The sequence below is a fragment of the Malus sylvestris genome, chromosome 7 (genome assembly GCF_916048215.2).
Source record: "Malus sylvestris chromosome 7, drMalSylv7.2, whole genome shotgun sequence".
NCBI classification, from domain to species: Eukaryota; Viridiplantae; Streptophyta; class Magnoliopsida; order Rosales; family Rosaceae; genus Malus; species Malus sylvestris.
The window spans coordinates 2,898,280-2,908,351 of NC_062266.1; the positions used below are offsets into that span (position 1 = coordinate 2,898,280).

At 38.0% G+C, this 10,072-nt stretch overlaps 2 protein-coding genes and 1 long non-coding RNA gene across 18 annotated transcripts in view; 2 read left to right on the plus strand and 1 right to left on the minus strand.

The window, feature by feature from the left end:
- Positions 1–102: 102 nt before the first annotated feature.
- The window catches only part of LOC126628506 (uncharacterized), a 41,436-nt gene continuing 31,466 nt past the window's right edge, over positions 103–10,072 (minus strand). For both annotated transcript variants that reach the window (XR_007625451.1, XR_007625450.1), the window contains exon 4: positions 103–138. This is a non-coding gene — a long non-coding RNA (uncharacterized LOC126628506). The remainder of the gene's footprint in view (positions 139–10,072) is intronic.
- Positions 2,038–6,048, plus strand: LOC126628497 (uncharacterized). 14 transcript variants are annotated; one of them, XM_050298213.1, is made up of 5 exons: positions 2,038–2,502; positions 3,311–3,383; positions 4,206–4,465; positions 4,544–4,651; positions 5,336–6,048. In XM_050298213.1, exons 3-5 carry the CDS (start codon positions 4,291–4,293, stop codon positions 5,869–5,871), a joined length of 819 nt encoding a protein of 272 aa, XP_050154170.1. In that variant the 5' UTR covers positions 2,038–2,502; positions 3,311–3,383; positions 4,206–4,290; the 3' UTR covers positions 5,872–6,048. The 14 variants fall into 14 exon arrangements, with proteins under 14 accessions (XP_050154170.1, XP_050154168.1, XP_050154169.1 ...); XM_050298211.1 differs by having other exon boundaries at positions 2,039–2,502; positions 4,580–4,651; positions 5,129–6,048; XM_050298212.1 differs by having other exon boundaries at positions 2,039–2,502; positions 4,206–4,459; positions 4,580–4,651; positions 5,129–6,048.
- On the plus strand, positions 6,457–9,957 carry LOC126628496 (transcription termination factor MTERF15, mitochondrial-like). 2 transcript variants are annotated; one of them, XM_050298199.1, is made up of 2 exons: positions 6,457–7,919; positions 8,995–9,391. In XM_050298199.1, the coding sequence occupies exon 1, from the start codon at positions 6,713–6,715 to the stop codon at positions 7,898–7,900; it is 1,188 nt and encodes a 395-aa protein (XP_050154156.1). In that variant the 5' UTR covers positions 6,457–6,712; the 3' UTR covers positions 7,901–7,919; positions 8,995–9,391. The 2 variants fall into 2 exon arrangements, with proteins under 2 accessions (XP_050154156.1, XP_050154155.1); XM_050298198.1 differs by lacking the exon at positions 8,995–9,391 and adding an exon at positions 9,400–9,957 and having other exon boundaries at positions 6,458–7,919.

A 10,072-nucleotide genomic window follows, 5' to 3' on the forward strand; every position in this document is an offset into this window, starting at 1 on the left:
TCAATTTTTTTTTTAGTTTTAATGAAAAATGACAAGTGCATGTGTAAGTGAATGGTACCGGAAAATATAAAAATGTGGTTTTTGGTTAAAAAGTGAACAGTACGGGAGTGTTTTGTTAAAACTCCCAAAAAAAAAAAACTTAAATAATTTCAGATTTAAGAAGTTGAGATAAAACCACATTTGTTGGGGTTCACATGTTCGGTTTCAAAGGATGGTAGAAAACTTAAAATCATGCATTTTGCCTTGAAGTTGCTTGGATCAGACAAATATAATCAAGGGTAAAATGGGATTAAATTGTTGGTGGTTTCATTAGCAGAAATCAAGGGTAAAATGGGGAAAAAAACCATGATGATGATGATTCATTATCACAAATATTGTTGGTGGTTTCATTATCAGAAATCATGATGACTCTCCTCTTGTAGTTGCGGGTACAAAACAACTAATAACTTGAACGCTCTCATGGCTCAAGCTTTGGCTCTCAAAATGGGCATCCTTCAAGATAAGGATCCTAAGGATTCTCAAATTCTATCCGGTTCATCATACAGTTATAAATTATTAGATACTGTTTGTGTTTAATTTTAATTAAAATAATTTAAAATAATTTCTAACCGCACGATGTACGATGAGCGAATAGAATGTAAGAATCTTTAGGATTAGGATCCTCCAAAGAGGTTCTGGATGGAATCCAAACCCTACCATTCATACTAAATGTGCTAGCTATTAGCTTTTAGAAATTTATTATAGAGGGTGATTCGAAAATTCTTATTTATTGTTTTCTTACCTTGGCAAATTAGAATTATTTGTATAGACATTTTAAATTGAGCAAGTGATTTCTCTTGTTTGACTCTTCTTGCTTGAGTTGCCCTAGGGGCTTTGCCTTTTAATCTTGGGAGTTTTAACGAAACATTTTCAATAATGTTTACTTTTAACGAAAAACCAGATTTTACCTTTCCTGGTACTATTCACTTATACATTTATTTGTCATTTTTCATTAAAATTAAAGTTTTTTTGAACTTTTCGTTAGTTTTTCTTTTAATCTTTACTTTCTTACAAAACATATTCTAAAATGCATAAGCTTTTCAAGTTTTTTTCTTTGTCCAGAAAAATACATAAGTTTTCAAGTTTGAGTAGTCTAGATAAGTGGCTGAAAATAAATAAAAAACTAAAAGCTAATTTTAAATACTAAATTAAAATTAGCTTTTAGCTTTTTATTTATCTTCATTCACTTATCTAGACTACTCAAACTTGAAACAAAACAATTAAATTTTGTAGATCACAGTTAAATTATTTCTCAAATTTCAAAATAAAAAAAAGTAAAGGGGTAATAAGGGATTGGACTGCCAATATTCCAGATGAAAGGGTGACGTGGCATAAGAAACGATGCATTAATCAAAGTTTGTAATTTAACCTGTATTTTGTTTTGTTTCTACAAAGAAAAAGAAAAAGGGTAGAGTGACCAAGTCAGAGAAAGTTAGTTGCTTAAATTTTTTGAAGCCCTAACCTAATGGCTACTATTGTAAATGGACGAACCCAATGAGCGAACGAGGTATGCCTTTCTTTTCTTTTCTTTTGCTTCAAATGATAGAATGATAGATACTAGTCTTCTCTCTTGTCTCTCGTCTCTCTTCTTTATGTGTAAATTCTAAATTGGAATCGATATTTTTGGTTTATGTTGGTGAATTTCATTTCTATTTTCAATTGGAGTTATAGGTTTGTGTCCCAGCTTCCATGGATAATTTTTTGGAATTATTTTAACTTGACGTCTTAAACAAATGAGGTTTAGTTATGTTATCAGACCCAGACTGCAAAATTCCTTCTGCATTCTTATTCAAAGGAAAATATTTTTATTCTCTTCCGAGCTGAAATTTGGGCGGGCAATTTGTAATTACACTTTAACTTGATTTGGTATTTTGTAATCGTATGAATGTAACAGATAATTTTCAATTTTCATTGCATAATTGACAATCCAAGAAGACGCTCTACGTAATTCTGGCAAAATTCAAGTTAACTACATATGATATGAGGTGGCTATTTTCTGCCAATAGCTGTTGCATTTTTCTAGGGCCTTCCTCCCAATCCCACATTCCCACCTGCCATGTTACCTTGTATATTTGTGTGCTTCCAATTTTCAAACAGATGAATCATATTGTAGAGGAAAAACAAAAGGAAAATTCTAGAGGCCATCTTTTGCCTTAGACACCATAATTGTGTGCTTCCAATTTTCAAACAGTCACTCCACCTCTCCACCATCCGTCCCTCGACTCCCTCGACCCCAACTCTCAATCGTCTTCTCCTCCTCGACGACAGTGCTCACCAGCCTCACCTCACAGAAATCACCCAGCCCATCACCGCCGTCGCGACCAACACAACGGCACCACACATAAACCCATCCTCCTCGACCACATCCCAGAGAACCCAGGTCCCAGAACCACGACGGCTCGATTCTCTCCTCTTCGACAACACCGCCGCCGTCGCGACCACCATCATCCCTCTAAAATTTAGGTAGTTTTGAATTAGGCTTTTGTTATTAATATGAATTTCTGGTGTGGGGATTTTAGGGGTTTTAAATTATTATTTGTAGATTGATGATTGATGATTGATCTGTTGCCACCATTTAGGGTTTTCTTAAAATTTGAATTGCATTTGTAGATTGATGATTGATCTGTTGCCACCATTAATGTATTTCTGAAACTTTGGGAAAATACATGAACACAAACTAAGCTCAGCAGAGAGATCTTCAGGTTTTCTCGGCAAAGCCCTTTTCTTTATTATTCGATTAGTCTACATGGCCCTTGTGTTGTTTCAAAAAGCACCCAACTACAAGTGATTATTAGACAGTGTGTCAACAGACTCAACACCATTGCATCTGACATATTTTTTACCCCATTTATAGCTTTCGCCGGTACTTATGAAATTTGATGCTGCTTGGCACAGTGGCACGTTGGAGTTTGCCTTTAGACCTTGAGTCTAATCTGCAGCTATATTGGACTTTGCCCGTAATAACAACAACAACAACAAAGCCTTTGCCCGTAATAAAAGAAAAAAAAAAAAGCCAAGTTTTCATAGTTAACTTGACCCCATTTCATCACCCTTGGGGTAAATTCTAGGTGTGAGAGAAAATGATTGTAGTGATTTTTCATATTCTGTTTATATAAATACATGTTATGGAATTGCTTCACTCATGATTGTACCTGACCTGTGACTTCAGTATATGAAAATCGGATTGCTGTGTTTTACATCAACTTATGCTGTTTCTCCAACGTTTTTTTTCCCATGTATTAATATTGGATTCCTTCATTTTGATTATTAGGCAAAGATCCCTGATATTGAGAAGTGCTTAGTCGTTGTTGCCACTTTGCAAGCCAAGAAGGGTTACTGGTGAGGTTCGTTTTTTGTGATTCTCCAGCCTTTGCAGTATGTGTAATACTATACTTGTTCTATCTCTATTTGTATTTGATGGACCTGTTTAGCAGCTTGATTTTCCCTAGTGATGTCCCATTTGCGAAGCATGTTTTCTTGTAACACATTAGCAACATTGAGTATGACGCAAGTCCGGTACTTATAGCTCTTGGATATTTTGTATGTTGATTTGATCTTTAGATGTCTCGGATGTCATTTTGAATGTCTCAGATTTAATGTATCGAACGATGTTGGACGATGTAATGTTGTTATTTTGGATGTAATGTTAATCTATAGACTTGGATGTTGGACTTTGTAATGTTTGGATGTGTTGTGCAAACTATAAAATCTGTACTGTGAGTGAATCTGTGCAGCTGTGCTGCAGTAAAAATTTAGTTTTTTTTTTCCCAAAAAAAAAAAGGACCCGTGGACCTGGCCCAGACTGGCCTATTTCAAACGGGCCGGATTAGGTCCGGTTCCTGTATTAAAATATGTTATACCCACCCCGGCCCGGCCCGTTTCTTTTAAACCCGGGTCCGGTCCGGTCCCTTCAAAATTGGGCCCGGCCCGGCCCGTGCCCAGCCCTACTCACGAGCAGTGAAATTAACCACTTATTTGTTGATTTCTACATCCCGTCGTTTTAGTAATTCTAAGTCGTTCACATGAAAATCTGTAGGCTTACTGTCAGTTCTCTGTTTCATTTGTCGTGGTTAGTATTCATGCATCAGTGATTGCAATTTTCATGTCAAGATTGATTAACTTCTCTTTCGTGATTCAATTTACCTAAAATGATGTCTTTCATACAGATAGCATGGAAATTTGGTATTTTCTTGACATAGGTCATTCTTGGATGATTCAGAATTTTTTCCTCCGACACCACTAGCTTTTAAAATGAAACCAAAAACAACTGCTGTGTCAAGAGCTCAGAGATCCAAACCTTTTCAGGGGGATGGACCTAATTGGGTTCTTATTGCTGGTGGTGCCTTGTTAAGTACATTGTCAATTCGTCTTGGTTACAAGCTGAAGCAAGCACTTGACACAAAGCCCCAGGAGAATGCTAGTAATGGTTCGAATATTTCTAATTGTGTATAGCTTTTTCCTTACAGTGGCTCCTTCTACCTTTTAACATTGTTGTCAATTTCAGGAAGTGGAAAATCCTCTGACCAAAGAAAGTCTGCAGGTTGCCGTGTGCACTCAAACGTTTATTCCTTTACACAACAAAATGATGGTGGTTGCTTTAATTGCATGTCAGGTATGGAGTAGTAAATTGTTGGCTTTAGAATTTCTGAGGTTTAAACAAGTAGTTTCTGTTCAGGATTCAAAATTAGTTTTGTTCCAGTGGTTGATTACACCTTCATTTGCATGGTTCTCCTTTGGGTGTGAAAGCTTGTCTGATATATTGTGAGATACAACCATATTATAAAAGAAGAGAATGAGAAACTCAGTGTTCAGTTTTTAATGCTACACTTTAATCTAACTGGGCTTTGTTAAGAATAACAACAATTGGACTCTTTCCGAAGAGTGAGGCTGAAGAACTGTATGGAAAGTTTTGTTGTCAAACAGCAATCTGTATTTGGATTGATGCTAGTTGAGTTTCATTTGAATTGCGTTATGTTTGTTGCAATTTATTTGCAGTTCTCCCATATTGCTTGATGAGCAATAGCGTGATATATTATTTGACAGCCCATTATAATCTGGGTGTTTCATATATGCAATGGGTTTGAAATAGGAACTGAGGGCAGGATGGAGATGAAGTGCCTGCCCAATGACCAAACGCTGACTGAATCCAATGGTGCCCTGCCTTTAGTCATGGTTCCAGCCCCTGGATTTAACAAGGAGAATGGCATTGTCTGGGCATCTTCTCCGGATCGCCTTGAGTTGCCTCCAAAGCCATTTCTCCACTATTCAAACTCCTCAGATTCTCCGTGTGTTTCAGAATCTGGGTCTGACATCTTCAGTAAGCGGGAAGTCATACAAAAACTGAGGCAACAACTGAAGAGAAGAGATGACATGATATTAGAGATGCAGGATCAGATTGTAGAGCTGCAGAGTTCACTGAATGCACAGCTGGCACATTCTACCAATCTACAGTCACAACTTGATTCAGCAAACAGGGACTTTTTTGATTCGGAGAGAGAAATCCAAAGGCTGAGGAAGGCAATCGCTGATCACTGTGTTGGACATGTTAGCCCCATTGACAGATCACCCCAGGTCACTATTTGGCAACATGAAGAAAGAAATGGTCATGTGAATGGATTTCCTGATGGGGAAAGCAACTTTGATGCAACCGAAAGGGGAAGAGGGGATGGAGAGAGGGTTGAGATGCTCAAGAGGGAAGTAGGAGAATTGAAGGAGGTGATAGAAGGAAAGGAATACTTGCTACAAAGCTACAAGGAGCAAAAAGCAGAGTTCTCACTGAAAATCAAAGAGTTGCAGCAGAGACTGGATTCTCAACTCCCCAATATTTTGTAGGAAACTTTTTGTTTTTGTCTATTCTTTTGCTTGTTCTGCTTGTTTTTGTGTATTCTTTTGCTTATTCTGCTTGCTTTTGTGTATTCTTTTGCTTGTACGCATCAGCCCTACTTTTGTCTTCAAAGTAGGGCACTCGCTTACGACGGTACCTCTCTATTCACAACACATTTTTCCTTTCGTGAGAGCCTTCTCCCACGCAACTTTTTGTTGAACCAAGAACCGAATCGGCCATTGCCTTTGAAAGAAAACCTTTCAAAACTAGGTTTGTGAAATTGTGTTTATATAGAACCCGTAACATTTTGCTCGACGAATAACTTCGTTGCTCAAAATGCGTGGTTCGTCGTGCAAAATGCATTATAAATGCGCATTAAATGGGAGCGGATAAAGGGTATCTGACGAATATTTTCGTTGCACAAACATTTTGCAGAAAATTTTTTTTCCCGCTTTTTCTTGCGCGACAAACACTTATGGTTGTCGTGCGAAGTATTCTTATGTGACGAATATTTTTGTCGCATAAAGTTTTTTTTTTTCCTCCTATCCTGCCATTTTTACGCAACTAATATATTTTTTTGTCCCGCAAGTGCGACGACGAGAAGAAGTACAAAGGGATGCATTTGGCTCCCACTTTTGAGGTGCCTTGGATGAGCAGGCACCCAAAAACTGGCGACTAGTAAGTTCTCAGCTTATTAATAATTGATTTTCTTTTAGTGTAGCCTGAAGTGTAAGGCTTTAAAAGTCCAGTGGGTCAGAAAACAGGAAATGAAAAACATACATCTTACTAGAGAGCCGCCGAGGTTTTGGATTTTCCACCTGAAAGTGATCAGTGCCGGCGCCGTCTAACATGGCAGCCCTCTTCAACCTGAAGGCCGGCAGATTGGGTTGTTCACTATTTTCCAAAGCTAAAAGATTTGTTCTTGGAGATGTAAAACCCCCACACTGTACTCTTCAACGTCTGATACTCCGCAGACACTTAGCCTCAGAAATCTCAGAAACCCAACCCAATTTCACAGTCAATTACCTCATAAACTCATGTGGGTTGTCTCCAAAGGGTGCAATTTCAACATCTAAGCGGGTCAAGTTGCGATCCCAGGAAAGAGCAGACTCGGTCTTGGCCCTTCTCAGAAACCATGGATTCTCTGCAACCCAGATCTCCAAGCTTGTGAGGTCGTGTCCACAGCTTCTCGTAACCAAACCGGAGAAAACCCTTTTGCCAAAGCTTGAGTTTTTCACTTCTCTTGGAGCTTCAAAAGATGACCTCACAAAATTTCTCGCTTGCAATCCTGCTGTTTTGGGTATGAGCTTGCAGGAACGGATAAAACCCACTTGCCATTTCCTTAGGAAACAGCTTTCTGAGAAGAAGCTCGTTGTTTTTTTGAAGAGAGGCGGCCCGCGGATTTTCTTGGAAGGCCATTCGAAGAATGTGGCGCCAAATATTGAGATTTTGAGAGAATCAGGTATGCCCCAATCATGTATTTCACTGTTGCTGGTTCATTATCCTAGCTCTTTGATACGGAAGCCTGAGAATTTTGGCAAAGTTGTGGATGAGGTTAAGCAAATGGGATTTCGTATGGAAAAAACTATATCTGTTGCAGCAATAAAAGCATTGTGCAGTAGTAACAGTAAATCCATATGGAATCGTAATTCTGAAGTTTATAAGAGGTGGGGTTGGTCGGAGAATGATGTTCTCTCTGCTTTCAAGCGGTTCCCACAATGTATGACTACGTCGGAGAAGAAAATAATGCAGGTAATGGAATTTCTAGTGAACAAAATGGAATGGCCGGCAGGAGTGATTAACAAATACCCAATCATAGTGCTTCTCAGTTTGGAGAAGCGAATAATCCCAAGGTGTTCGGTTATTAAAGTTTTGATGGTGAAAGGATTTATAAAGGAAATTGAAAATGTGAGTTTGTTTTCTGTAATGTGCCCTGTGGAGAAATGCTTCTTGGCGAAGTTTGTGGCCAGATATATAGATGAAGTACCTGCATTACTGAGTGTGTATCAAGGCAAAGTTGAAGTCCAGGATGCATGACATTGGTTGGTCAGGAGAGGTGAGATTGTAATAATTTTAGCCTCTCGATTGGTAGAAGCTAACATATCAATATTGCCTTCCTTATACCTAATATGCTGTTGATATTCTATGGAAGTCAATTCAGTTGTCAGTCATGGCCAAAGAGAAATAACATTTGTTCGTCTTCAACTCCACTAACTAATCGCTTTAGTTTTATATACATTCTTATCTGAAAACCAGCTTCAGGTTGACCTGCACTCCGAAGTGCATTGTTGGTTCTTAAATTTGGATTGTCTTCATGATTTCTTTTGTTAGAAAACACAAATTTACATGCTTCTTATGGGGTTCGTTTTACTATGTAGTTTAGTTTACTCTGTTACTAACTACCCTCTAGAAGCTAGCCTTTTTTTTAGTGGCCATGGCCCAGATCAGTATCATTGTGTCATTTTGATTCACTTGTGCTTGTTTCTTAGCACTTGCCTTTTATCAAAAAATAAATTGCAGTGGGTTGTGAGTGTTAATTGGGTTCTTCCGGGGCACAAAATGCCAGCTTTGGTGGGATTTGTTATTAGGAGTCATTTGACTTGTGAATGATAGAACATTATGTAAGCTCCTTAGTTATGTGAAGGAGAATTTGATTCCGGAATCATTGTATTGTTAGCATTTTATTCATGCTGTGAAGTTATGTCTTCTTTACAGCGAGTACCCATCCCAGTGCACCCGAATTGTTTGGTGATAGAATGAAAGTGGTATTTTGTTGCAAGTAATTAAATGGCTATTTAGGTTGAGATATGGTTGCTAGCCATCCTAGGTATAAATGTTGCTCATTTATGGCCTAGTTTCCTATGCCAGACAGATAAGGCGATTTAGAGCTTCTTTCCCTTTCTAGAGTGATGGTGAGGAGCGAGAGTGTAATCAGGGAGATTGGGTGGTGAGAGTATTTGGTAAGTTTCGATCTGGTTGTAGGAAAGGCAGCCTACTCTTCTTACTGTTTATATAGGTCTTACATAGTGCTTGATCTTATTTTTCGTTCTATTGCTTGGTACCCTATGCCTGCCTTGTTTGCAATCAATAAATTGGTACTAAGAGTTATAATCTCTTAATCTCTTCCACAGATTCACCGGTGCAATTCTTCAAAGGTAATAAAAAACCCAAAACAGTCACAAAAAAAGCTCAAATTGCCCAGATGAAACTTTCTTCTTCTTTTATATCTTTAATTCATATTAGTCATGGTAATTGTGGTTGTTTTGATAGAAACTGAGTGGAAAAATTAAAAGAAAAAGAAATTACTGTTTCGCTTGTTTCATATCTGTTGTTGCCTTCATGAGAAAATGTGACACTCCTCCGAAGCAAGGTATGTAATAAATCCATGTTAAAGCTACGAGTCTGATTCAAGAATGTATTGTCGATTTCTACAGCAGATTCTCATATTCGTCAACTATTCCATTGAAATGCTTGTGCTTCACTTCAGTAGTCTGCATATAAATATTAACTCAGCAGTTTTTACTTGTGTTCATTAGTTTGAAGAAGATTTGTTGGCGTCTTGAAATCTTGCTTGCGTACGTTGTTCCGTGGTTTAAAATATGTGAGCTACTGTCGACATGGATTGGTGAACGCATATAACCGCTAACATGTCTTGATGCAAATCTTTTTGTCCGTAAGTTCGGCGGGTGAGGAACTCTTCACCTTGAATTTCCATCGGAGGTCCATCTGTTCTTACTGAGTACTTGTAGCTCGTGCATTTAAGTTTTACATCGGGAGAGTTTTACTGGACGGGCGGTCCTGTTTTGTTAAGTGTTTCTATAGACTGCCTCTTTTAAGCCTGTTTCATTGTAATTTCTTTGTCTTGTGCTGGCTTCAGTTTTTCTCCCACGCGCACATAAGTCGTGTGCATGGCTGCGCATTGCCCAGACATTAACGCGGGCGATGATACTGCAACTTAATATCAATGCCATGGTAGCGACGTTGATGCTCAATAGAAATTTCTGTGATATGTGTCGATATTTTGTATCAATACGTCAATATAATGTTGTTAAGATGACATTAATATTTGATTATTATATTGTTGTTCACGTCAATCTCACAAGTATGCGGAGATCAAATTACATGGTACAGATACACTAATATATAGCGCCTCATACCATTAAAATGAGAATATATAAAAAAAATATACACATCTTTATTTTATTAACC